Source organism: Schistocerca cancellata, chromosome 2, assembly GCF_023864275.1.
Source record: "Schistocerca cancellata isolate TAMUIC-IGC-003103 chromosome 2, iqSchCanc2.1, whole genome shotgun sequence".
Classification (NCBI taxonomy): Eukaryota; Metazoa; Arthropoda; class Insecta; order Orthoptera; family Acrididae; genus Schistocerca; species Schistocerca cancellata.
The window spans coordinates 417,319,439-417,345,204 of record NC_064627.1 but is presented as its reverse complement, the minus strand read 5'-3'; the positions used below and the strand labels follow the sequence as shown (position 1 = coordinate 417,345,204).

Sequence of the window (25,766 nt, the reverse complement as noted above, 5' to 3'; positions counted from 1 at the left end):
ACGTCAAGAAACTTGTCGTTTTCCATGACGATCGCGCCACGTTATGGTACTCTTTCGAGAAACATAATGATTTTGCCCTTCCCAAGAAGTGTCCTAACAGAGAAACTAATCAGCATTCTCCCCTCCAGTTGTATCCCCCGCCTAGGACGTTCAGAAAATAGGCACAGAACACTAAACTTGCCATTCTGCTCTTTTGTTCCCGCGGCCTTCCCTGTCATACTGGATAAAGAAGACATATATAAATAAACGCCTAGAAGCCTCCATTTTGCCCGTTAAAATAGTTCCATTCGTGAGGTTACCAATTTAATACTTTAATTAATCTGCTTGGAAGATGAATATGGAAAGTTTTACTAAACTGTTAGGTTAAACAGCGATGAGATTAGCCGATCTGCCACAAACTGAGGCTATGTTAATAGAGGTTCGAAGTTCGATTCCATGACATAAGAAAACCTCCTAAATTTTTTTTAAAAGCAGTTTCACATGTTAGTTTCCTCACTGCCCACAGAAAGGAAGCCCAGACCGTATGCTTAAAAAAAAAAAAAAAGGTCTACTGGATTGCTAGAGACCGCAGGAGTTCAGCACTTTAGGAAGAATGAATTTTACTTTCATTGCCACGTAAAGTTGTATACTGCTGTCATATCACCACACACACAAATCATAAATTGTATTATGTTACACAAAAATTTTTGTTTGATGCTCAATAACTCTGGGCGTGGTACTTCCGAACTGCTATGCAAAGACGTTAACAATAGTAGTAATAATAGTAGTAGTAGTAGTAACAGTAATACTAACAATAACAATTTCTAACTGATGACGTGTAGTTTGTTGGTATGAATGATATTAGTAGTAGTAGTACTAGAAATAACAATTCTAACTGCGTTTAGTAATTGGTGTTGTGGTATTTGGTGACATATCACAGTGTCATTGCCGTTCAGAGTCGTAACGATTCCTGCATGAGACATAAGAATGGAAAAAGACGATCAGCCCTTGCAATGGTGGCACTTACACACAGTACTTCCTTGACGCTCGATCAGTCATCCTGCAAGTTCTTTTGAAATAGCAGATTTTTGACCAAACATTTGATATACTCCCAGCATCTCCTTGGCTTTCCCCGCTTCTGACGTAGTGAGGTCGCTAACGCACCCCTGTGCTGTGGCGCTCGACTCGGAGGTAAGCCAGTTCGAAACCCGGTGGTGGTTGAAATTTTCGTTACCTGTATTTGGCCAGCAAGGAAAGGAGATGTGATGACGTCAAGTTTATGATCGCCAGTCTTCACGCCAGTGTCCGCAGTGTCTCGTGAAGTGAGTGCATGATGGCATTGCTGGTGAGTGTAAGAGAGGGGGGGGGGGGGGGGGGGCGTTAAGTTTGTCTGTCCGCTTGGTGCTTTTCGAGAGGAGTAGGCTATGCGCTGGCATCGGGTTTCACCGTGTCCCCTCTCTCACCATCTGCAACACCAACATGACACTACAGTAAATACACCCATTACAGTCATCTACAGTTAACAGATACACCTACCCACACAGCTCTCATACTTCGGGAAGGAAACATGCCTACATGCGCAGAGGATAGGAAAACCTTCCCAATTACGTGGCTGAACGTGCCCTTCGGGACCTCCCAGCCATTCGTCCCGAACGACTTTACCTACTTCTGACGTAAACGGGTGTAGACGGAGACTCTGGAGCTGCCCTGTGGTCCACTGTCCTCCGATCTTGTCCAGTCAATGGTCCTCTTTTTCTACCAGTTCAAAATAGTGAACTGGGGGGGGGGGGTTGAAGCTCATTTTGAGATACTGACAAAGGAAAATCCCCATCGCACCCCTCTCAGATTTTGTGGTAAGAGGGCCCAGTGGACCGCCCGTCAAAACCTGAAAACATCAAGCATGGAAATAGGAAAACTGTGTACTGAACTGTAAAAAAAAGCAAAATAAAAACAATGAACAGTCCAAGGGCAAGCAGTGCAATATAGAACAGCCTGCAAGAGCAACGGCGTCGTCTTTAAGTGGTCACGGGGTTCGGTGAAACGCCCGTTTGCGAGAGCGAGGTATAAGGAAGGGACCTATAATGACAATTGATTCTGCACGACTACTCTATTAGCAGCCGAATGGAAATACCTCTCGAATGCGAACAACAAACGTTTGATGACAAGCCTACAAGTCCACAGAATTCTCCATCGGAGAACACGTCTGGTGTGTCATACACGGCATTAGTGAAAATACGTGTGTCATACGATAAGAATCTCTTACCGACGCACCTGATTTGAACGCCTGATGAGTGAGTAAGATATGCCTCCCTGCCCGATTTAGGCATTCGTATGAATGTGAATGTGATCACTCCCAAGGAGATGATGAAGACATAATAGTTTGTCACATAAGCTGCAACAAATGCACGCAACTGTTTCACTATCACACAGTTTGTCTGTGCTCTGTCAAAACATATTTTTTTAACGTTTCTGAAGTTGCGCTCCGTTTTGTAAGTTATGACTCGTTAATTCCTTTGAGTGACATCGATTACACCCGTTTATTCGTTGTTTTCATTTCTGTGTGATGTCCATGTGGTATCTCGCCTGCTTTCAGTATTCATCACGTTTACCTGAGGCGGTAGCGTATTTTTACCACATGCACATGACTCATATTCTATAACCAATGTATAGTATGACAACTACCAAGACTACAGAAAGAGAACAAATATTTCAATGACCGTACGGATGGTTCATAATGTTGTGAAAAAAGATAAATAAAGAGTTTTCAACACGGCTCGTCCGCTTCATAGTCGAGCACCATGACCACTTAACCACGTTGCCCCCACCCCCCCACCCCCCCCGTTCGTATTCGCTTAATATTGTACTTGTTAAGCTTAGACCGTTCAATGTTTCTAAACACATTAAAAAAAGTATTGCATCACCTGGTTCCGAGAACTCCTGAAGATGGACGTTGAATTTGGATGTTGTATCACAGACACAATCCCTATGACTTTTCAGAGATGTCACTAAACCCACCCAAAGATGCAATGATGTAAACAGCCATCCATGAGCAGCGCCTATTAGACCGAGGGGGTCCGACAGCCGATCAGTTCCAGTCACTCCACCAGGAAGGAGGTACACAGCTGATATTGTCTGTACTTCAACCATGCCCAGATGGTCAATACCGCGGTTCGATCGCGTCCGCAATGTTACTTTGCGCCAGGAAGCGCTCTCATCAAGGGAAGTAGCCAGGCGTCTAGGAGTGAACCAAAGTGATGTTGTTCGGACATGGGGAAATACAGAGAGACACGAACTGTCGATGTCATGCCTCGCTGAGGCATCCCAAGGGATACTACTGCAGTGGATGACCGCTACCTACGGATTATGGCTCCGAGGAACCCTGGCAGCAACGCCACCATATTGAATAATGCTTTTCGTGCAGCCTCAGGACTCCCGACGTCCATGACGAGATCCATCTATGCAACCACCACACTATGCAGCGCGGTGCAGATGGGCCCAAGAACATGCCGAATGGACAGCTCAGGATTGGCATCACGTTCTCTTCACCGATGAGTGTCGCATATGCCTTCAATAAGACAATCGTCGGAGACGTGTTTGGAGACAACGAAGTCAGGCTGAACACCTTAGATACACTGTCCAGCGAGTGCAACAAGATGGAGGTTCTTGGATGTTTCGGAGTGGTATTACGTGGGCCCGACGTACGCCGCTGGTGGTCATGGAAGGCGCCGTAATGGCTGTACTATACGTGAATGCCATCCTCCTGCCGATAGTGGCAGCATATTAGCGAGTCATTCGTCTTCAAGGACGACAGTTCGCTGCCCCATCGTGAATGCCTTCATTCAGGATAACGAAATCACTCACTAGAGTGGCCAGCATGTTCTCCAGACATGAATCCTATCGAACATGCCTGAGATAGATTGTAAAGGTCTGTTTATGGACAATGTGACCCACCAACAATTCTGAGGGATCTACGCCGAATCTCCGTTGAGGAGTGGGACAATCTGGACCAACAGAGCCTTGATGAACTTGTGGATAGTATGCCACGACGAATACAGGCATGCATCAGTGCAAGAGGACGTCTTACTGGGTATTAGAGGTACCAGTGTGTACAGCAATCTGGACCACCATCTCTGAAGGTCTCGCTGTATGGTGGCATAACATGCACTGTGTGGTTTTCATGAGCAATAAAAAGGGCGGAAATGATGTTTATGTTTATCTCTATTCCAATTTTCTGTACGGGTCCCGGAACTCTCGGAACCGAGGTGATGCAAAACTTTTTTTATGTGTGTATTTTGCTTTTTTCATAGTTCAGTACACCTTCTTACTGATTTTAAGCTTGATCTGTGTTCAGTTTTTGAGAGACTGTCCACTGGGCCATCTTACCACTTAAACTGAGGGGGTGCAACTGGGAGTTTCCCTTGTGGAAGTCACTTCTTGCGCCATTGTTTTATTGATTCAAGGACATTTGGCTACGTGTGCATTAGGAGGACATAATTGTATTAATATATTTTTATGATCCGAGTGAAACCGTGTTTGCTGCAGATCCCGGACAAGGACGCAACGGGCAACCCGATCCCCGAGTGGAAGCGGCAGATGATGGCAAAGAAGGCGGCTGAGCGCGCGCGCAAGGAGATGGAGGAGCAGCTGGCGCGCCAGGCCGAGGAGAAGAGGCTGCAGGCCATCCCAGCCTGGAAGCGGCAGCTGCTCGCCAAGAAGGACGACTCCAAGTCAGTAGCCTGCTTCCTTTCCTCCTGATACAGCTGACTCAGGTGTGTGGCTGTTGTGATTATTGCCGCGCGGAGTGGCCGCGCGGTTTGAGGCACCATGTCACGGATTGCGCGGCCCCTCCCGCCGGAGGTTCGAGTCCTCCCTCGGGCATGGATGTGTGTGTTGTCTTAGCATAAGTTAGTGTAAGTAGTGTGTAAGTCTAGGGCCCGATGACCTCAGCAGTTTGGTCCCTTAAGGATTCACACACATTTGAACATTATTATTACTTTACACGTCGGAAGGTTACCCCTGACATTGTTTGTAAACGTACACACAGTTACCAAGAGCGTTACCTATGGGTAGAACACTGCACTGGAATGGATCACTGCGTTTCAGTAGAAAGTAAGCACCATTAGGGACGCGTTAGAGACGTCAGCAGAACAAAAGACTGAACCTCCGTCACGTTATGAAAGACAATATCAACCAATAGTCGGGTCTGTATAATTGCGTTAGGCCAAAAATCTTGTCAGCCAGAGAAGTTGCTTGACGTGTGCACCGAAGTCAAAGTTATGTTTTGTGGACATGGAACCGGTTCCAGCTGACAGGTAGTGTGAAGGACTTACACCGCACACGCCGTCCACATTCGACAGGTGCACAGCGTCATCGACACCTACGACTTCCGAGTCACAGTACCTTGGCCTAAGGGCTCCAGAACTGAATTCGACGTTCGAAGAGGCTGCAGGATGGCATCATACTCTTAGGAGACGATTGCATTATGTCGTACACCACAACACAATAGACTCCGTTACGGATTCATGTGTAACGAACAACCCAGGATTGGCATTGCGTGTTGTTTATGGACGAAACTTGGATGTCTCTGTATTCTGATAATCACAATGTGTCTGGAGACAACCCGGTAATGTCGGATGTCTCCAGCTCTGTTCTACAAGTGCAACGAGGTAGTGGTGGAGCGATGTCCTGGGGTGGCGTTACATGGGGTCACGATACACGTCTCGTGGTATTTTAAGGTAATCTCACTGCCCCACAGGGGTGAGATTCTGAGAACGAGTAGTGGAACCGTATCTCCGATGTTTTTGTGAGAACTTCATCTTAGTGTATGATAACTCGCACTCTCATTGTGCTTTTCTCGTGAACACGTTCCTACACCAAGCCAGGATCACCAGAACGGAATGACCTAACTTTTACCAGGATGTGAACTCAATCGAGTATGTGTTCAATCGATTGAAACGATCTGTTTTTCGACGTCGAAAAAACCCACGCACTCTGCGCGACTTCCGCAGAATTACCATTAAGAGGTGGCACAGTTTGAACCAGGGCTGGAGTGATGATTTCATAATTGCTATACCACGACGGATTCAAGCATGCATCCTAGGGGGCGTTCCACCACGAATTGACGGTGCTCCGGAGTGTTGTGAAAAATCCCTCATGGGAAACAGACGATTCTGTCTTTACATAAAACGTATGCTGATCCGCACACATTCCAAATGAGTATATACGCATGCCTCGAAGCTAGTTTTTGTTTTCTGTGCCATAAAATTCGAAATAAATAGGTGATGCAAAATTTTTGTGATCTGTGTTCTTTCAGTCATCCTCAATCATATTTGAGTAGTGTTCATGTTCTAAAATTTCCGAATTCCTTTCTTAGGACTGGAGGCACATAGAAAAATGAAGTTTGTATTACATTATGCGGAGACCAAATATGTATGCGTGACCCAGATGGAAACTATACGGCACGCAGAACTTAAGCTGCTGCAGCAAGTGTGAAGAGTGGTTTCGATACTAGAAATGGCGTCATTTCATTCCAAGAACAGCGACCTATCATTCGTTTTATCCATTTGTGTAATGTCACACCCACTGAAATTTATCTACAGTTGAGTGAGAAGTGTAATGATCGTATCATGAATGTGTAGAATGTGCTTTCATGGGAGCGCCAGTCGAAACGCGATGGAACGCCGTTTGCCAACAAACCAAAACTATCTCGGCCTCGCAACAACCGATCTGACGACATGGTCAATGGAGGCAGTTATTCTGGAGGATCGTGGATTGATTGCCAAAGATGTCGCCTCCACAGTTAGCATTTCCATGGAATTATGTGCACACTCCTGCGTCATAACCTGAAAATGCGGACGTAAAATGCTCTAGATGGTTGCCACGGATGCTGAAGGGCGACTTCAACGCGCACGTGCAAATTTGCTATCTGACACATGATGACGGCCTGAATGAAACTTTCTCTTCAACAATTATGTCTTTGGGTGAAATATGGATGCCGTTTTGCATTCTTGAAATGAAACGGCAGTCAGCACAGAGGAAGCACATAGACGCCGAATAAAAGGAGACAAGCCCAAAATGATGGTGACCGTGAGACAGCAATGGCGTAGTTCTTATTCATTGTGTTTCAGTGGGCAGTACCGTGACAGGTGTTAACTAGCGACATGTTTGGAAGAACAAACATTGCGAGAAAAACATCCATAAAAGACTGCATGTGTGTTTTCCAGCAAGACAAAACACCTGTGCTTCGGACGAACGCAACACAGGAGTGTCTTTGTGAAAACAACTTTGAAATAATTACTCATTCTCTTGACTCGCTTCACCTGGCTCTCATCGACTGTTTACTTTCCCAACGAAGAAAATTACACTCTGTGATCGCACGTTCTCCAGTCGTGCTGCTAATGCACCAGCAATGTTTCGGTGGTCAAAACAGACTCCCAAAGAATAGTTTACAGCAGCCATGGAATCGTGACGTCGACGTTGTGAAAAGTGCCTGTGGCTGCATGGCGATTACTGTGAGAAATAACAGAAATTTCAAGTATTTTGTGTAACTATTTTGTGAAAAAGAAAATTGGAGACCTTATACCACTTGAACACTCCTCGTACATATAACTGTACAGTTATGATATACGGAACAAAAATTTACAGTAAATTAATAAAAATCATATTATCCTTCTGAGTCCGCAGCTCGTGGTCGTGCGGTAGCGTTCTCGCTTCCCACGCCCGGGTTCCCGGGTTCGATTCCCGGCGGGGTCAGGGATTTTCTCTGCCTCGTGATGACTGGGTGTTGTGTGATGTCCTTAGGTTAGTTAGGTTTAAGTAGTTCTAAGTTCTAGGGGACTGATGACCACAGCAGTTAAGTCCTATAGTGCTCAGAGCCATTTGAACCATTTTTTATCCTTCTGAAATAACTTTTTATGTCGTAAAAGCAATCCATGCAATACATATACTCTCTTCTATTAAAACATCACATAAAAACCAGTGTAAAACAATGTCATTCGTTATGAATAAAGGTTTGACACTTGATTGGGAGGGCGGGGGGCATCAGAATTTCCCAGTTCTGAATGAAAGATTTCTAGTCGTGTGGTATCCGAGGCGGCCTCCCAGAAAAAAGTGTTCGACGTTGTCAATCATGTCACAGTCGCTAATGGGATTATGGCTCCTTTACAGAGGATAATGACTTGTCAAAATTTCCCATGGTTAAGCGTGCCCAAGTAATCGTCACTTTTACACCTTGGCTACACTTCTTGCTCTCCTCTGTGGGCAACTAAAGAGTGTAGATTCAGTGTCAGGGCGGTGTCTGTTCTTAGCACGTGGATCCACTTTATCTTAAAACGAATCTTAATGGTGTCAGGTATATGGGCTGCCGGAATTTTATCATAATGCATTTACACTCGCCATTTCTGTCAACGCCGTTACCTGAAGAGTGGAAATGTCAAATCTTCTGAGTGCCATTTTCTAACAAATAGCATTTTCAGTGCTGTTGTGTTCTCTTGTTTCAACTGCCTAATGATGGAGAAAATGTTTATAAAAGATTCATTACTAGATGGAACATCGACTTCGTGCCAAGTAGTGCTTTCCTTGGAGACCAAGAGCCCATTCAGCTTGAGCACAGTTTTTCTGGTAATCAGACTGCATTTAAGCTTGTATTTGTATCAGTAAAACATCACTGTATTGGAAGGAGACAATCAGGACTGTAAAAATAGTAAAAAAGCTGGAGAAGTGAACAGGATCTGGAAAATGCTATAAAAAACCATTTCTCCCTCAACAAAATAGGAAACTCTACAGTAAACTTTACAACAAATGATCCCAAGAAAGCAGCTGTCTAAGAAACAGGAGTCAACACTGAAGAATTTTTTCTCAAATTTAATTTTGTTATTCTCTTGTAAAAAAATTAAGAGATATGAGAAATGGTTTCTGTTGACTGCAGTTCTACAAGTTAAAACGTTACTGTTGTGTTTCTGTACTTGCACTATATCAAATGAAACGTATTGCCTCAGTATTAAAGGCACTTGACACAAAAACTTTCTTATTGGTGCTTAGAACTAATCAGTCAAAGGCATGAAACCTAGAATGTTCTTCATAAATTATTTAATTTCTAATTTGCCTCATTATTTTTTGTATTTATAAAGTGAACAGCATAGTTCTGCTGTCTCAGAGTACCTTCTCAATGTTTTTGATTACAAATAAATTATGTACATAGTTTTCTGGTGCACCCGATAAATATGAGATTTGGCACTTACAGGGATGGACATTTACACTCTTCAGTAACTCGTTACATTTTCGTTATTATTGATTCCTTAAAGGCAATGCCGTCCTCAATCAGAAGAGCGATGTGAACCTGCAGTGCTTTACGGGACACGGTCGTTTGGAGGTGGAATGTCTTTGCCTTCTTCCGCGCTTCGAAGGACTGACCTATAGTGGAAATTGCAGTTTATCGTGAACTCTGAGAGACCATATTATTTCATTATTTTCATATTAACAAACATTACCAGAGGTGAAAGAAGTGATAATTGACAGGTAAGAATCCCAGAAGCGACCTTGACCTCTGTATCCACATTCCAGCTCTTAAACACTGAGCTGCTGACTTCCCCTAATTCAAATGAATTTGAAGCCAACATTTATTTTCATTGGGTCATCAGTAATTAGTTTAGTTACCGTAGCTGCATTTTTCGACGGTTTAGCACTGCAGCATCTTTGAATTAGTGTCCACGCAGGAGTAGGGTTGATAAAGTGTAGAGTGACTTTCGAAGGCTACAAAGTGAAGTGCACAACCATGGACAAGGAAGATAATCGACGAAAAGTTAATGGTGTGTTCGCTTGTTATGCTGTTTGACTGGTCCACTTTCTCTTGTGCCCTAGCAGGTCAAGTGTTTCTTGATACGCTATAAAAATCGATTTTCTCCGCCACTCAACGACTGTTTGGAGATGAGAGATTTTCACCTACAAAAAGACAGAGCTAAGTTGCTAGAGACTTGCTTTGGCGGTGCTCTCCCTGGACGATGGTCACTTTGAAGAGGTGCTACTCGGCATCAACCAAGCTGTCCAGATGTGACGCCTCCTACTGTCTCTCTGTGGAATATTTTTGAGCCTGACGTTTATTGCAAATCCCAACAATACTAAAAGCGCTATGTGCCGTTTGCAGGTATCAGACTGCATACGCTGACAATGGTAGTTCGTCCAGCACTTCGACAGCTCGTAACTGTTTGGTTGCTGATGGTGATTATTTACAACTCCTGCAACGTCTCTGAAGTGGCAAGCGAATGACGACTTTCGTCATCTTGATCCAAAGGTAGATGGCCACCAAAGACTGTCTACTATTTTGAATCGCTCCCCCCAGTACTATTTGCTTACACATCTACATCTACTACATCTACATCTATACTCCGCGAGCCACCTTACGGTGTGTGGCGGAGGGTACTTATTGTACCACTATCTGATCCCCCCTTCCCTGTTCCATTCACGAATTGTGCGTGGGAAGAACGACTGCTTGTAAGTCTCCGTATTTGCTCTAATTTCTCGGATCTTTTCGTTGTGATCATTACGCGAGATATATGTGGGCGGTAGTAATATGTTGCCCATCTCTTCCCGGAATGTGCTCTCTCGTAATTTCGATAATAAACCTCTCCGTATTGCGTAACGCCTTTCTTGAAGTGTCCGCCACTGGAGCTTGTTCAGCATCTCCGTAACGCTCTCGCGCTGACTAAATGTCCCCATGACGAATCGCGCTGCTTTTCGCTGGATCATGTCTATCTCTTCTATTAACCCAACCTGGTAAGGGTCCCATACTGATGAGCAATACTCAAGAATCGGACGAACAAGCGTTTTGTAAGCTACTTCTTTCGTCGATGAGTCACATTTTCTTAGAATTCTTCCTATGAATCTCAACCTGGCGCCTGCTTTTCCCACTATTTGTTTTATGTGATCATTCCACTTCAGATCGCTCCGGATAGTAACTCTTAAGTATTTTACGGTCGTTACCACTTCCAATGATTTACCACCTATGGCATAATCGTACTGGAATGGATTTCTGCCCCTATGTATGCGCATTATATTACATTTATCTACGTTTAGGGAAAGCTGCCAGCTGTCGCACCATGCATTAATCCTCTGCAGGTCTTCCTGGAGTACGTACGAGTCTTCTGATGTTGCTACTTTCCTGTAGACAACCGTGTCATCTGCAAATAGCCTCACGGAGCTACCGATGTTGTCAACTAAGTCATTTATGTATATTGTAAACAATAAAGGTCCTATCACGCTTCCCTGCGGTACTCCCGAAATTACCTCTACATCTGCAGATTTTGAACCGTTAAGAATGACATGTTGAGTTCTTTCTTCTAGGAAATCCTGAATCCAATCACAAACCTGGTCCGATATTCCGTAAGCTCGTATTTTTTTCACTAAACGTAAGTGCGGAACCGTATCAAATGCCTTCCTGAAGTCCAGGAATACGGCATCAATCTGCTCGCCAGTGTCTACGGCACTGTGAATTTCTTGGGCAAATAGGGCGAGCTGAGTTTCACATGATCTCTGTTTGCGGCTAATTGCAACGGCAAACCCAATTCCACAGCACTGAAATGTAGAATTTGTACTTTCTGCTTTGTTTACAGCACCAGGTACGTATTCAAATGAACTTCACTCATTTACAATACAACTATTCTCATTACTCTAGTACCCATGAGGGTCGGCATGGTATCACGAGATGGTGGATAAGTTAACTGCTCATTTATATAACTCAGAACTCGATTACATATCAGCCGGCCGGAGTGGCCGTGCGGTTCTAGGCGCTACAGTCTTGAGCCGAGCGACCGCTACGGTCGCAGGTTCAATCCTGCCTCGGGCATGGATGTGTGTGATGTCCTTAGGTTAGTTAGGTTTAATTAGTTCTAAGTTCTAGGCGACTGATGATCTAAGAAGTTAAGTCGCATAGTGCTCAGAGCCATTTGAACCATTTGATTACACATCAGTGTGAGCTACTTTCGGTATCACCAGAACAAAAATGACAAAAGCGACTTTCTGAATACGATGAACACGAGCTGAGATGATCTGCTGCAGACTGAATGTAATGCATTTTGATGATGCAGCCAACTGAAAGCCTCGCTGTAGCGGCAGTTAGTAATTTAGATGTTACATGGTGTCTGTTCCCGCGATTTCTTAGTACAGCGTAGAGTTTGTAAACTGGTCTAAAGAAAAAACAAATGTTTTAAATTAATATACTTGTATGGAATTATGCTGATCCTTTACATGAATTATATCTGGTATTGTGGGAAATATAAGTGTGAATATCCGCGTTTAAAAGTAAGAAGAGAAGCTTATAGCAAAATAAGTCCATAAAAGCTTAATTTGTGAGCTATTAAACTGTAATACATAGTACTTCGACTGAATCACCTATTCATGACACTTGCATTTATTTCGTTTTATGAATGGTTCACTACATCCCTCACAAAGTTTTCGAAGTGACTACTTGTCGACTAATACAGGTTCCAGATCACTGCCTCACCCAGATCTGAACAAGCTTGTATACACTTCACGTAGTGCTTACTTGTCTAATAAGCTCCCGCAGTTAGTACACGGAGCTGTAAAAGGGCTTTAACTTGGTCCTACGATCTGATTAATTCTTTAGATGCACAGAACGCCAACACCTCATACAGAAGACATCCATTTCCATACTCACTAGGCAGTTTAGGATACAAGACAGTACAAGCAATACTCACATGGTTACACTATCACACAAAATCTCTACACAGGCCATATCCAAAACCTCTATAAGCTAAGCTAGAAGTCAGACAGGCATATGCTATCTGATCAAAAATATCTGGACAGCGTTCAGTGGACATCAATAAGGGACGTGTCCACCCTTCACCTTGATGACAGCTTGAACTCTGCTGGGGACTCTTTGGATGAGGTGTCTGAACGACTCTAGAGGAATGGAGCACATTCTTCCTCGAAAGCCGAAACCAGTGATGTTGGACGGTGGGGTCTGGAACGAATTCGACGTTCTATCTAATCCCAAAGATGTTCCGCCGATTTCGGATCTTGACTCTTCGCAGGCCAGTGCATTTAAGGAATGTTACTGACCACAAAACATTGCCTCAGAGATGCTGCTTTATGATATGGTGCATTGTCATGCTGATACAATCACCGTCTCTTAGCCATTCCTCTACTGTGCGCATTTTACAATGATGTAAAATGTGTTCCTACGCTTCAGCATTTAGCATTTTCTCAAGTGCAATAAGGGGCCACAACCCAACCACCAGAAACACTGCCACGCTAACACCTCCTCCTTCGTACTGCATTCTTGGTACTACACATGAGGACGGGTGAAATTATCCAGTCATGTGACCAACCCCGACTCTTCCATTAGATTGCCACAGCCTATAGTGTGATGCATCACTCCAAATCCCTCGTTTCCAGTCTCCCACTGTCCTGTGACGTCGTCTTTTACACCGCCTCAAGTGTCACTTAGCACTCACTAGAGAATCTGTGGCTTACGGAGTACCGCTCGATAAATGGACCCTGTTCTTCTAAACTCCCTACGTATATTGTGTTATGTAGATTCAGGAACTCATGAGTTATTCCTTCCGCTCATTTCATACGATTTTTCACAACCGTCGTCCGTAATGTTTGACGGTCCCTGTTCGTTAGTACACGACGTCTGCTTTCACAAACACATCGCAAGCAGTTTACTTTGGTAGCTTTAGAAGGGTCTAAATGTCTTTCATGCATTTTTCATTCAGATGACATCCAGTGACTAGTCCACGTTTGAAGTCACTGAGCTCTCCTGAACCATCCATTCTGCTGTTACTGCTTTTCTGCTGACAGTGCAATAATGCTCGCCTCCATTTATAGTGGCGGGTACACCTAGTAGTTAAGTCCGCAGTATAACACTGCAGACCGGGTACTTTTGGTCAGATAGTGTAGGTTGCCAATCGACGCTTACGTCACTTAGAATCCAAACGTGTGAGATGCCGGAAACTTCTCCTGAAATCCGAGATGTATTTCTTACAGACATGAAGTGACACCCTAGATAGCATTGCCTTTTCACATAAGTCAGAACGCGCTTCCAAATATCTAATTGTAATTTTTGTGTGTACTGTGTCTCACACAGATCGACTCTGAGCCGCGGCCCAGAGGAGAAGCGACCCAGCAAGGCGGACGAGCGGCTGCAGGCGGCGCCTGGCGCCCCCACACCCGTGGACAGCAGCAACAAGGAGAACAAGACGCCGCCCCCGGAGACGCGGCCCGACCCAGGCACCGAGGAGGACGACGAACCGCCGGCGCCCATCATGCCGTGGCGCGCGCAGCTGCGGAAGACCAACAGCAAGCTCAGCCTCATAGACTGAGCGACTTCCTTCCCCCCTCCCCCCCCCCCCCCCCATGTGCTACTCAGATGTGACTGCTCTCCCGCTTTGGACGATTGTTCGTGTATAGTTGTATTCACCCACGTCGTCAGCAGCATAGTGTAAAGAAAAAGGGACTACGTGATAAGATAATTATACAAAAATTTCGTTAAGGGACATCTTCGAACATAATAAATAAACCGTTAGGATCTTTGGTGATATTTATGAACACTATACAAAGATATGTTCTGTTTACCCTCTGATGTTTATTGTATGGACTATATTGTATTTATTACTGTATGCTGGTGTGAGTATAGCTGAGTTTCTGCTTCGTCTCATGCTAGATTTTATTGATAACGAGAACATTTCAGGTTATTTTCAATTTCCCCGATTTCGTTAAACAGGAAAGTGTTTCATTTTAACCATAGGTATAATAGACAGATAATCAGAAATTTCTTACAATGAAGCTAACACACCTTGTTGGAATTTATTGAATTTATTTCAGTACTAACATAAATTTATGCATCAAATTAATTATACAGTCTATGTATTGTTCTATCCATTGTTACTATATTGTGCATAGTTTAAGTAAATAAAAGAAAAAAATTTCGTTATTATTGAAGAGATCCAGCACATTAATTCTGCTGAAATACTGTGACTATACCATTCCAAGATTATTTTTATGTGCCTTACACTACCTTATAAGAATAGTTACTCCATACTTTGTTAGTTAATTCATTAATGTATGAGTTCTTTATTCAGTATAAATGTACAAAATTATTTGGTACATTTACAATTTTCACATGCATTTATCAGAATGGCAGTGGTATAGGCTCTTACACATAAGACTTTATGGGATTGTGTACTATTTCAAATGACTCGTAAATAGAATCTCTAACTTTTACCCATTATAATAATAATAATAATAATATTGACACTTGGATGTGAGAGTGTTAGATCTCACATCAGCTCCTAATGTGAGAATCATACCTCCACAATTATTTATTACACACTACCACTGACAGATTTTCTGAAGTCTGGTGTTCTACAATAAACTGTAAGAGGATTCTGTGCATGCTTCAGTAAGTCTGTTTCTTTCTAACATATTTCTGAAGTATAATTTAAGCAGTTTTCTTAGAAATATTCTCATTTTCGTTTCTGTTATAGTTGTTCAACATATGAACATGACCATAAAATATATCATTTACTTGCAAATTATATGTGATACTATGTTATGTTTGGGTGATGGTGAAAAAGAAATGAGGCAAATGTATGTGAGCAGTATACATGGGAACTAACTGATATAAAGTGTAAATTTTCGTTATTCAGCATAGTAACTTGTAAAATTTCTGTATATTTTTGTTGTATTGTTATAAAATAAATCTTTGCTGCATAAAAGACACATTAAACTTTTTGGCTGTTTTATGTTTCCTAATGTCAACCATCAGTAATAGCTGCTGTGGAGATTTTGACAAAGTATGACATCAAAATCGTAAAACTGCCTGCAGTCACCTTTACCCTTTATTCTCAACCTGAAGCATAGTTTCAAATCAGCACAGCACTTAAGAGACATGGTCCTACTGGGTATTATATGCTCTTATATTCCTCCATCCTGAGAACTTACTGACTAAACCAACAATACAGTGAACTACAGTTCAACATGAATCCAAAACATTCTAAAGCCTTATATTTTTTCACAAAGAAATGCCAGAGGGGAACCTTTGATGTCAGTCTGATACTCAGCAGGCAACCAAACTATATATATATATATATATATATATATATATATATATATATATATATATTAAAACAAAATTAAACTTAAAGTTAAATAATAGTTGATTCCACATTTTACAAATATGAGTCAAAATATTTAAAGAACCCCTGAAACACACTTTTGGAAAGTAGGGGAACCTGTGGCAGAATGGAACACTTTATTTTCAACAGTCATTTTGAGATTCAAAAGCAGTAATAAACCACTATATTGTAGTATTAACTTTATATAATCCACACTATATCGACATTTACTACTACCTAACTTCGCATTTTATCGAAAAATTTGAGAAATGGTAATTTTTCGTATTTTATCCCCTGCAAAAAATAGTTGGAAACGAAAATCTAACATATTATAAATATTTCACATTGAAAAATTAGATTTATCGTTTGCATTAAGTGCATACATAGATAACCTCATCCTCAATGCCGACACCCACACACGAATTGTAAGCCCACTTGAGGCACACAGTCTATTGATATATGATCCCGCCCTCTGCAAGATGGTCAAGATAATAAAGAAATTCATCAACTTCTTCTAATTTACCAATATCAGTGGACACTAGATTTGATGATTTTTCTGAGCTTGGACTATACTCCTTAGTATTTTCGATCCAGTTGTAGCTCTATTTCTTGCTTATTTCAGACTTTTCCTGTAATAATTCAAGGTTCATTTTTGTAGACTTAGACCTTTTTGGCTTGGTTTTCTTCTCCATCGTATAAAAGGAAAGTGTCAAAATAACTTTTTTGGCTCTATTTTTGATACCCTTTTGTCGTTCTGTGTTACTTTTGAATCGTTAATATGCTCGCTGGTCTGACAACCTGTGAGCTACATCCTGTAGATACTGCCCCTCCACATGTAGGCACGTTCAGTGAATGTGGTGTAGATGTGGCTAGCTGCGCTGGAATTTCCAGCCCTGCTCTGCTGGACGAGTGTGGCGGCACTGCTAAAGTTTTCTTCGGCGTTTGCAGCTCAATATCAGTGATTGTTGACGATAGGAAATCTTTAGCTCTAAATATAGTCCTGTCAACAGGCCAAATTTCAGATTTTCGGAAGCCATTAATAAATATAACATCGTTGAGGACTGTAAATATACATTGTCAAACAAGGTCACAGTTCAAAACAGTGTGATGTAAGCATGGGAAAAATCGACTGGTTAAAACCGATACCGGTATTTTAGTTCTAAATAAGCGGTATTTTTTATATTTATTTGCCCTCCATTATAACAGGTGTTCCTATTTTTCACTAATAACCCGTGAAAAACCAAAATATCAACTAGACATAGCACCAGTGCCAAAATTTTTCGTTTTTAAGTAAACCTTTTTAAAGAGCACGTATTTTTTATTTTCAAATTTACATTAATTAGATTGCATCATTATAGCAAATGGCAAAAGCGATCAGTGCTGTTTTAATAACAATGCCAAAAGAAACGAGCAACACACACATGGCATTAGAATTGGTACAGAATTGTTGGAATAATAATGTACATATACGTGGTACGTGTGTAAATGCAGTGTGCAAGACTTTCTCCATCTTTTCTACATGGTAGTCTCTCGTTGTCATCGTCGTCGGACATCAGTTGTATTACAGAATGGCACCATCTCTAGTCTGGAAGTATCAATGAAGTACAATGATCCATTTACTTTAAAAGATTAAAAACGAGAGGAGACACTACAAACTTATTACAAATTATGAGGAGAACACTGAAAACTTAACATTTCATTCATAGTTTATAATAAAAAACAGAAAACAGCTAATCTGCTACCTGTGTCTACATAACATGCCTTTATCGGCTTGTACCCCTTAAAAACTGACAAATTAACACGAGAAATGGAATCCAGTTATCACTCTTGTGAAATGGCTATTCGTAATAGCGGTATGATTCCCGAATACAGCATGATTTTTGACCTGAGTTTAAAAAAAAAGTGGAATCAATAGAGGAATACTAATGATTTTTTGTAGTAGTCAACACTTACCACTTTTCGAAAAAAAAATCAGCGAATGCTGGAAGAACTAATTTTTCTTTTATTTGCTGTTTAATTTATTACTTTGATTCTATGTATCTGAAAACTGAGGTAGTCAAAAGTTTTCGATATTTGTTCGATTTATAAGTTTAATACAGGAAAAAACGGAAATCACTTATTACAGATACCGTTTATTTTGAGTGGTTTTAATAGTCCGATTAAAGGGAGTTGGAAAAACCGGTATAATCTAAAACCGGTTATTTCAGCGATAAATGCTATCCCTAGCGCGATCCGAACGATTTACGAATTTTATTCTTTTAATACTTGTTAAGGGATTCTATGTGGGCTAAATCCAATGGCTGGAGCCTGTGAAATTAGTTCCTAACTTTTTCTGTGAATCAAATTACCGTTAGAATGAGAAGAACTGGATTTTGTTTGTCACTCCAGTGAATGGTAGAAAGTGTTTGAATCATTCTAAAAAGAGCTCTTTTGTCTCTGCCCTGTTTCGTGAATTTCTCACATAGCACCAGCTGGAAGACCAGTCTGAAACTCGTGCCTTATCCGTTTCCTTGGGGAAATTAACACTGGTGGCGAGGAGATGTACAAACCAGACGTGGAAAAGCAATTCACCACTGTCGCAATGTCGCCGCTTTCAGCTGATGTTGGAGCCCTTACTTGTCAACGCCCATTCAGAGCAAGTATTCTTGATCCACCATTAGGATTTGTTGATACTTCAGTCTCATCATCATTAAATATCCGGTTTCGGTTAAACTTCTATTCGTCAACAACATTGTCCACGAAGTCAAAGAATTTGTCAAATGGTGCTATAATAAAGCCCATAGCTCGAGCCATTGAAGTAGCTTCTAGTTTCCATGAAATCAGTGGCTGATGCTACCTCTAAAATCTTTTTACCCATTCTAATTCTGCTTTTCTGTCACTTCCAAATCGATGAGGCAGTATTTCACACTTAGCTAGTTCATAAGCTGATTCTCAGATTTCATTAACTGTTAGCCCAAATAACAGACTTCCACTTTAATAAAATATCCGACTAGTTCAGCCTCCTGTTATACAGTAAAGACACAATTATAAAATTTCTTGTAGAGACCAAGTCTGTCTGTTAGGTTTTTTGTTGTAGATTCGAGCCATTCTGTGTAGGAAACAAAAATCATTCTTGTACACAATCCAAAACAATAAATAAGTAGAATAAAATGGGACGGAACAGGTACCCGTGGGACAAAAGGGGTAGCACAGCACTCTACCCTATCACATTCTACCATGAAACCACACTTTCAGGTTACATAAAATTCAGTGACTACCATTAAACGTAACACATACTTGAACTACGCAAGAATTAAACTGAGATTAGAATCAAGAGAATGTTAATGATTTTGCTTAAACGTAACTAACATGTTTACTTATTTGTGAGATATTAACAACTGAATATTGCAGAAAATTGTAGGAAAAGCACATCGACAGATAACAAGTGAGAACACATCACATAATGGCATCAACGCATTGTTAGATACTTCGCCTCGACCTCTCGACATAGTTCGAACAGCAGCTAAGAGATGACAGCATATCATAAGGCAAAAAACACAGTTATCTCGGTCTGCCCGACTACCCCATTCTGCCACGGTTTCTCCCAAACTTGTTGTTTGGAGCAGGCGAACGGACTGAAGAATGACAAAAATTATTATCACGTTCCAAAATTAATAAAACAGCAAAGCTAATAAGGAAAAAATGAGTTCCTGTTTTATTTTACTGATATTCATTTATTCCCTGCTTTTTAAATTAATTTTTGTCAAAAATTAATGGAAATTGTAAATCATTTTTTGAGCTATATGTAAATGATTTATAAGGTTACATATCTCTTAGGATGGACTTTATTATATACTAAATAGAGTAATCATATTTATAAGACTGTGTTTCGCTTTTCCATTCTAATTTCACAGTAAACTGGTTACCTTGATTATATCTGGCGATTCAAATGCTTCATAATGATATTTTTTTGTACTTTGTCAAACAACGTATTTTTTTAACAAGTATACGTGCATTATGCACTGAAGAGCCAAAGAAACTGGTATAGGTGTGCGTATTCAAAAACATACATGTAAACAGGCAGAATACGGAGCTGTGGTCGGCAACTCCTATATAAGACAACAAGTGTATGGCGCAGTTGTTAGATCGGTTACTGCTTCTACAATGGCATGTTATCAAGATTTAAGTGAGTCTGAACGTGGAGTAATAGTCAGCGTACGAGCAATGGGCCACAGCATCTCCGAGGTAGCAATGAAGTGGGGATTTTTCCGTAAAACTATTTCACGAGTGTACCGTAAATATCAGGATCCCGGTAAAACATCAAATCTCTGACATCTCTGGGGCCGGAAAAAAAATCCAGGAAGAACGGGGCCAACGACGACTGAAGAGAATCGTTCAACCTGAGAGAAGTGCAACCCTTTCGCAAACTGCTACAGATTTCGATGTTTGGCCATTAACAAGTGTCAGCGATCGAACCATTCAACGAAACATCATTGATATGGGCTTTCGGACACGAAGGCCCATTCGTGTACCTTTGATGATTGCACAACACAAAGCTTTACGCCTCGTCTGAGCCCGTCAACACCGACATTGGCTGTTAATGACCGGAAACATGTTACCTTGTAGGACGAGTTTCGTTTCAAATTGTATCGAGTGGATGGACGTGTACGGATATGGAGGCAACCTCATGAATCCGTGGGCTCTGCATGTCAGCAGGGCAGTGGTCAAGCCGGTGGAGACTCTGTAATGGTGTGGGGCCTGTGCATTTGGAGTGATATGGGACCCCTCATACGTCTAGATACGACTCTGACAGGTGACACGTACGTAAGCATCGTGTCTGACCACCTGGATCCATTCATGTCCATTGTGCAATCCGATGGATTTGGGTAGTTCCAGAAGGACAATGTGACACCTCACACATACAGAATTGCTACAGAGTGGCTCCAGGAACACTCTTCTGAGTTTAAACACTTCCGCTGGCCACCAAACTCCCCAGACATGAACATTATTCAACATATATCATATATGGTATGACTTGCAAGGTGCTGTCCAGAAGAGATCTCCACCCCCTCGTATCCTTACGGAATTATGGACACCCCTGCAGGATTCATGGTGTCAGTTCCCTGCAGCAGTACTTGAGACATTTGTCGAGTCCATGCCACGTCATGCTGCGGCACTTCTGCATGCTCGCGAGGACCCGACACGATATTAGGCAAATTTAACAGTTTCTTTGGCTCTTTGGTGTATAATGCAGTAGTGATTACAAGCCACAGCCACAGTGTAAACAGGATTAATCTCATTCTTCCAACACAAAGTGGATGGCGAGAGAATATATTAACAAACTGCAGTATTATGTTGAATGGAGACAAAAATGAGATAAGGCATTGTTTCATATAAATAAACATTTCTAAGATTAATGTAAGTGTAAAAGATAAATACAACTTGCAGCTTTTACTAGAATTGCATCAAGATATTCTTAAACTCATTCCTTTATATTACAGTTGGCACGGGCCATCAAGATTGGAGCGTCGATCAACATAAATACGCCACCTGGTCGGATGAATTACCTTTCTTGTTGCATTGGACGACGGTTAACGGTTGGCACGGACGTTGACCGATGGGGACAGTATTATGCTACAGGGACATTTATATGGTCTTCCATGTGAACCACAAACATATTTGAATACTTCATGTCTTCCCCGATGGCAACGGCGTCTTCCAGCAGTATAACTGCCCATGTCACATCCCAGAATCGTGCTACAGTAGTTTGAGGATCATGACAATGAACTCACTTTGATGTCTTGGATACCAGATTGGCCTGATCTGAACCGGATGGAACACATCTGAGATGCTATTCTACGCCATATCCGCGAACACAAGCCCTCAGCCCGTAACTTGCAGGACTTGTGTGACTTGTGCGTAGACATCTGGCGCCACAGACCTCCGGAAACTTGCCAAGGACTTGTAGAAACCCCACCACCCAGAATCGCTGTTGTATTGCCTTCCAAAGGTGGACCAAAATGTTGTTAAGCAGAGGTCATTATGTTTCTCCTATGCAATCTATAAGCTTGAATTTCCTGAGGTACATTGCATATTTTCAGTAGATATGAACAAAAGTAAGTAAGGTACAAGTTGTTGAAGGTGTTGGGTGAAACGACAGCTTGTTAAGAATACATTTGCCAAAGAAGTTGTAAGCTACTTACTTTACTTTCAAATTCTATGGAGTGGACAAGCTATCTGGAATGTTGCTTACATGTAACAGTTCAACAGATCTTGAACCCACAGTGTGTTTCACTCGCAGTCAGTATGAGACAGTTTTAATTACCTGAAACTCAAGACAAAGGTGCAAACCAATGCAATTGTATATCAATGTTCGCAACACAAAAATACATTTCAGTTTCCAACAAATGTAATTTCTAATTCTCAGAGGTCCTATGGATGTACTTACATTGGTACTAATAATTCAAGAAAATTTAGAACTAAAAAGCATGTCAACACAATACATGATGGACACTGATGAAACTTACCCAAGTCCAGGAAATATCAAACAGCTTCAATAAAGAACGAGTCACACTATGTAGACACAGACAAATGATTACGATTTCAGAAAAAAAATGTTTAATTTATTCAAGAGAAAGAGCTACACAAACTGAGCGAGTCAATAACGCGTTGGTTCACCTCTAGCCCTTATGCAAGCAGCTATTCGTCTTGGAATTAATTGACAGAGTTATTGGGTGTCCTGAGGGATATGGTGACAAATTCAATTCATCTAGCTCATTAGATCATCAAAATCCCGAGCTACTTGGACGGCCCTGTCCATAGTGTTCCAAACATCCCCAGTTAGAGAGAGATCTGGCGACCTTGTTGGTCAAGGTAATGTTTAGCAACCTCGAAGACAAGCAGTAGAATCTCTCGCCGTGTATGCATGGGAATTGTATTGCTGAAATGTAAGGCCAGGATGGCTTACCATGATGGGCAAGAAATCGGAGCGTAGGATACTGTCGACTTATTATAATGGTGCTGCGTATGAAAAACAAAGGGTTTCTTGTTATGAAAAGAAACGTCACCTCCAACCATCACTCGTGGTTGTCGGGACATATGGCGGGCTATAGTCAGATCGGTACTCCATCGCTATCCTGGGCGTCTCCACCACATACATCTTCGACCTGGAATCTCATTGACTGGGGTAGAATTGTTTTCATTGATGACTCCCGCTTCGAACTGAGGCCCATGACCAGCGAAGACATGTCTGGAGATGCCTTGGATACTGGTTGGATACCAATCTGAATGTCACCTACTATACCACCCAATGACCAGGAGTGATGGTCTGACAGTCCACACCATTTCACAGCAGGACCCCTTCTGTTGCCATCCGTGGAATCCTTACTGCACAGCGGGACGTCGACGATATTTTACTCCCGATTGTGTTGCTCATCATAGCATGTCAACCAGGGTTACATTTCACCGAGATAATGTCCGCCCTCAAGTAGCGAGAGTTTCCACTGATTGTCTTCGTACTTACCAAACCCTACTTCGTTCAGCAAGGTCGGTAACTCTATCCCCAGTTGAGAACATTTCGAACATTATCAGCTCTGTATTTTGATGATATAGTACACCAATTGTCTAGAATTATGCACGATATCCTTCAGGATGGTATCTAACAAGTCTATCAATCAGTGCCAAGCCGAATAACTGTTTGCATAAAGTCTAGAGGTGGATCAATTCATTATTGTCTTGCTCAGTTTGCGAAGCGGTTGCTCTTGAATAAGACATCTAGTTTTTTCTGAAATTATAACAATTTGTTAGTCCATACATGTACATCACATCTACCGATTGCAGCCTCATTTGGATAATTCCTTCGTAGTGTGTCATTTTTTATCTTTGAGAGTATAATAAATGCATCATTTTGCTATAGCACAAATGACATCAATGTCTAACGTAATTACATTGAACAATAATGCAAAATATACAACAGTGAGTTACACAGTGAACAATAATGTCTCTCAATTCCAAAAGAAACAAATGCCATTCTTCTTACACAAATACTCTTAGAGTGGTAAGGATTTCATAATAATTGCTAAGATTTTTAAAGCATCTAAAATTACACTTTGGGACTGATGCTGGAAGTTTCAACTTGGCTCTCTATGTGGTGAGTGGTTTGCTGTTGAAGATGTTTGTTTGTGATACATGTGCTGTATGTCCACCATTGTCATCTTGAGCTATGACAGATCATCCATTACACCAGCTCAAAAACATTCATAAACATCTAAAAAGTCATCTCCGTACCTGTATGCATGCACATCTACACATGTGAAGCTTGATGTTCTGCACAACCACTCAACCATATGAAAGATTTCCCTGCTGTATGTAAGGAAAGTTCCAATAGTGGAGATCAGATATTTGTGAGCAAACAATTTTTTACTGTGACTGAACGATAGAAAAGCGTGACCACACAGTCACATGTTCCACAGCACACTGAAGTCTTTGTTTATCAGACAGATATTCGTGTTCAGAGTGTATTCCACCAACTCCATTACACATTATACATGCCAGAAAGTTCACTCTGTACACTTATGATTTACATCTCAATATCAATGCCTCACCTCTTATGTTAGCTGATGATACTTCACTGTTTATTGAAAAAGAAGATGGGAAGACATTCTAGATAGTGTCATACACACAGTAAACAACATAGAACATGCTTTCTCAAAATGCTCCTAAATTTAACATTTCAAAGACTTTTTATACAATTTCACCCCAAAAAATAAAAAATCACTGCCATCAGTATCATACATAAAAATCAAGTTAGGGGAGAAGTCAAGTCCATCACATTCTTGGGACTAAACTTGGATAAAAATATAGACTGGCAAGTACATATAGATTACTTAGCTATTAAATTTAACATTCCTGTTTTCTGAAGTGGGCATGTTGTCTGAGGTAACACAAATAAAAAGCAGGACATTGGTATAACACAATTGTTTTAAATCTATAATTAGAATTGGTATAATTTTATGGGGGAATTCAAGCCACATGTAACGAATCCTACTGCTTCAAAAAAGAATCGTTAGAAAAATGTGTGCTGCACCTCCAAGAACATTATGTCAACCATTATTCAACGATCTAAAAATATTATCTGTCCCTCCATTGTACATTTGAGATTATTATCTTTTTTACACACAAATACTGATCTAACTGAAGAGAATCATTTTAGACAAGTTGAAAACACAAAAAGAAAATCTTGTGCTTCTGAAACACCACTAAAAACTCTAGCAAAATATAGCCCTGTACATTGGAATGAATATATATAAGAAACTCAAATGCCTAGAGACATACTGAGCATGGAGATAGGTTTACTGAAAACATACATGATCTTCTGCTGGAAAAATGCTACTACACAAAGGAGTAATTTATAAATGATGAGATGATCATTTGAACAGCATGGATATTTAATATCATAGTGTGTATATAATACTGTATTTGTAAAATAATATCTGCATAATTTAGAAACTAAGTACTGGTACATGATAAGAAAAACAATTTCATGATGTTACTGCGTTCAACACAAAAATTTGCTTGTAAAAATAGTACTAGAAAATTAAGTAACTATCATAAAAACTGACATGTCTCCTTCACAGCATGATAACATGATCAATAATATGCATGTTGTGAGATTAA

General features: G+C 41.2%; 1 protein-coding gene across 1 annotated transcript in view; it reads left to right on the top strand.

The window, feature by feature from the left end:
• LOC126154484 (espin) overlaps window positions 1-15,708 on the top strand; it is a 485,111-nt gene extending 469,403 nt beyond the window's left edge. Inside the window, exons 13-14 of the mRNA XM_049916140.1 lie at window positions 4,522-4,706; window positions 14,084-15,708. Coding sequence (XP_049772097.1) covers window positions 4,522-4,706; window positions 14,084-14,318 — 420 coding nt within the window. The 3' untranslated portion in view covers window positions 14,319-15,708. The remainder of the gene's footprint in view (window positions 1-4,521; window positions 4,707-14,083) is intronic.
• The last annotated feature ends 10,058 nt before the right edge of the window (window positions 15,709-25,766 follow it).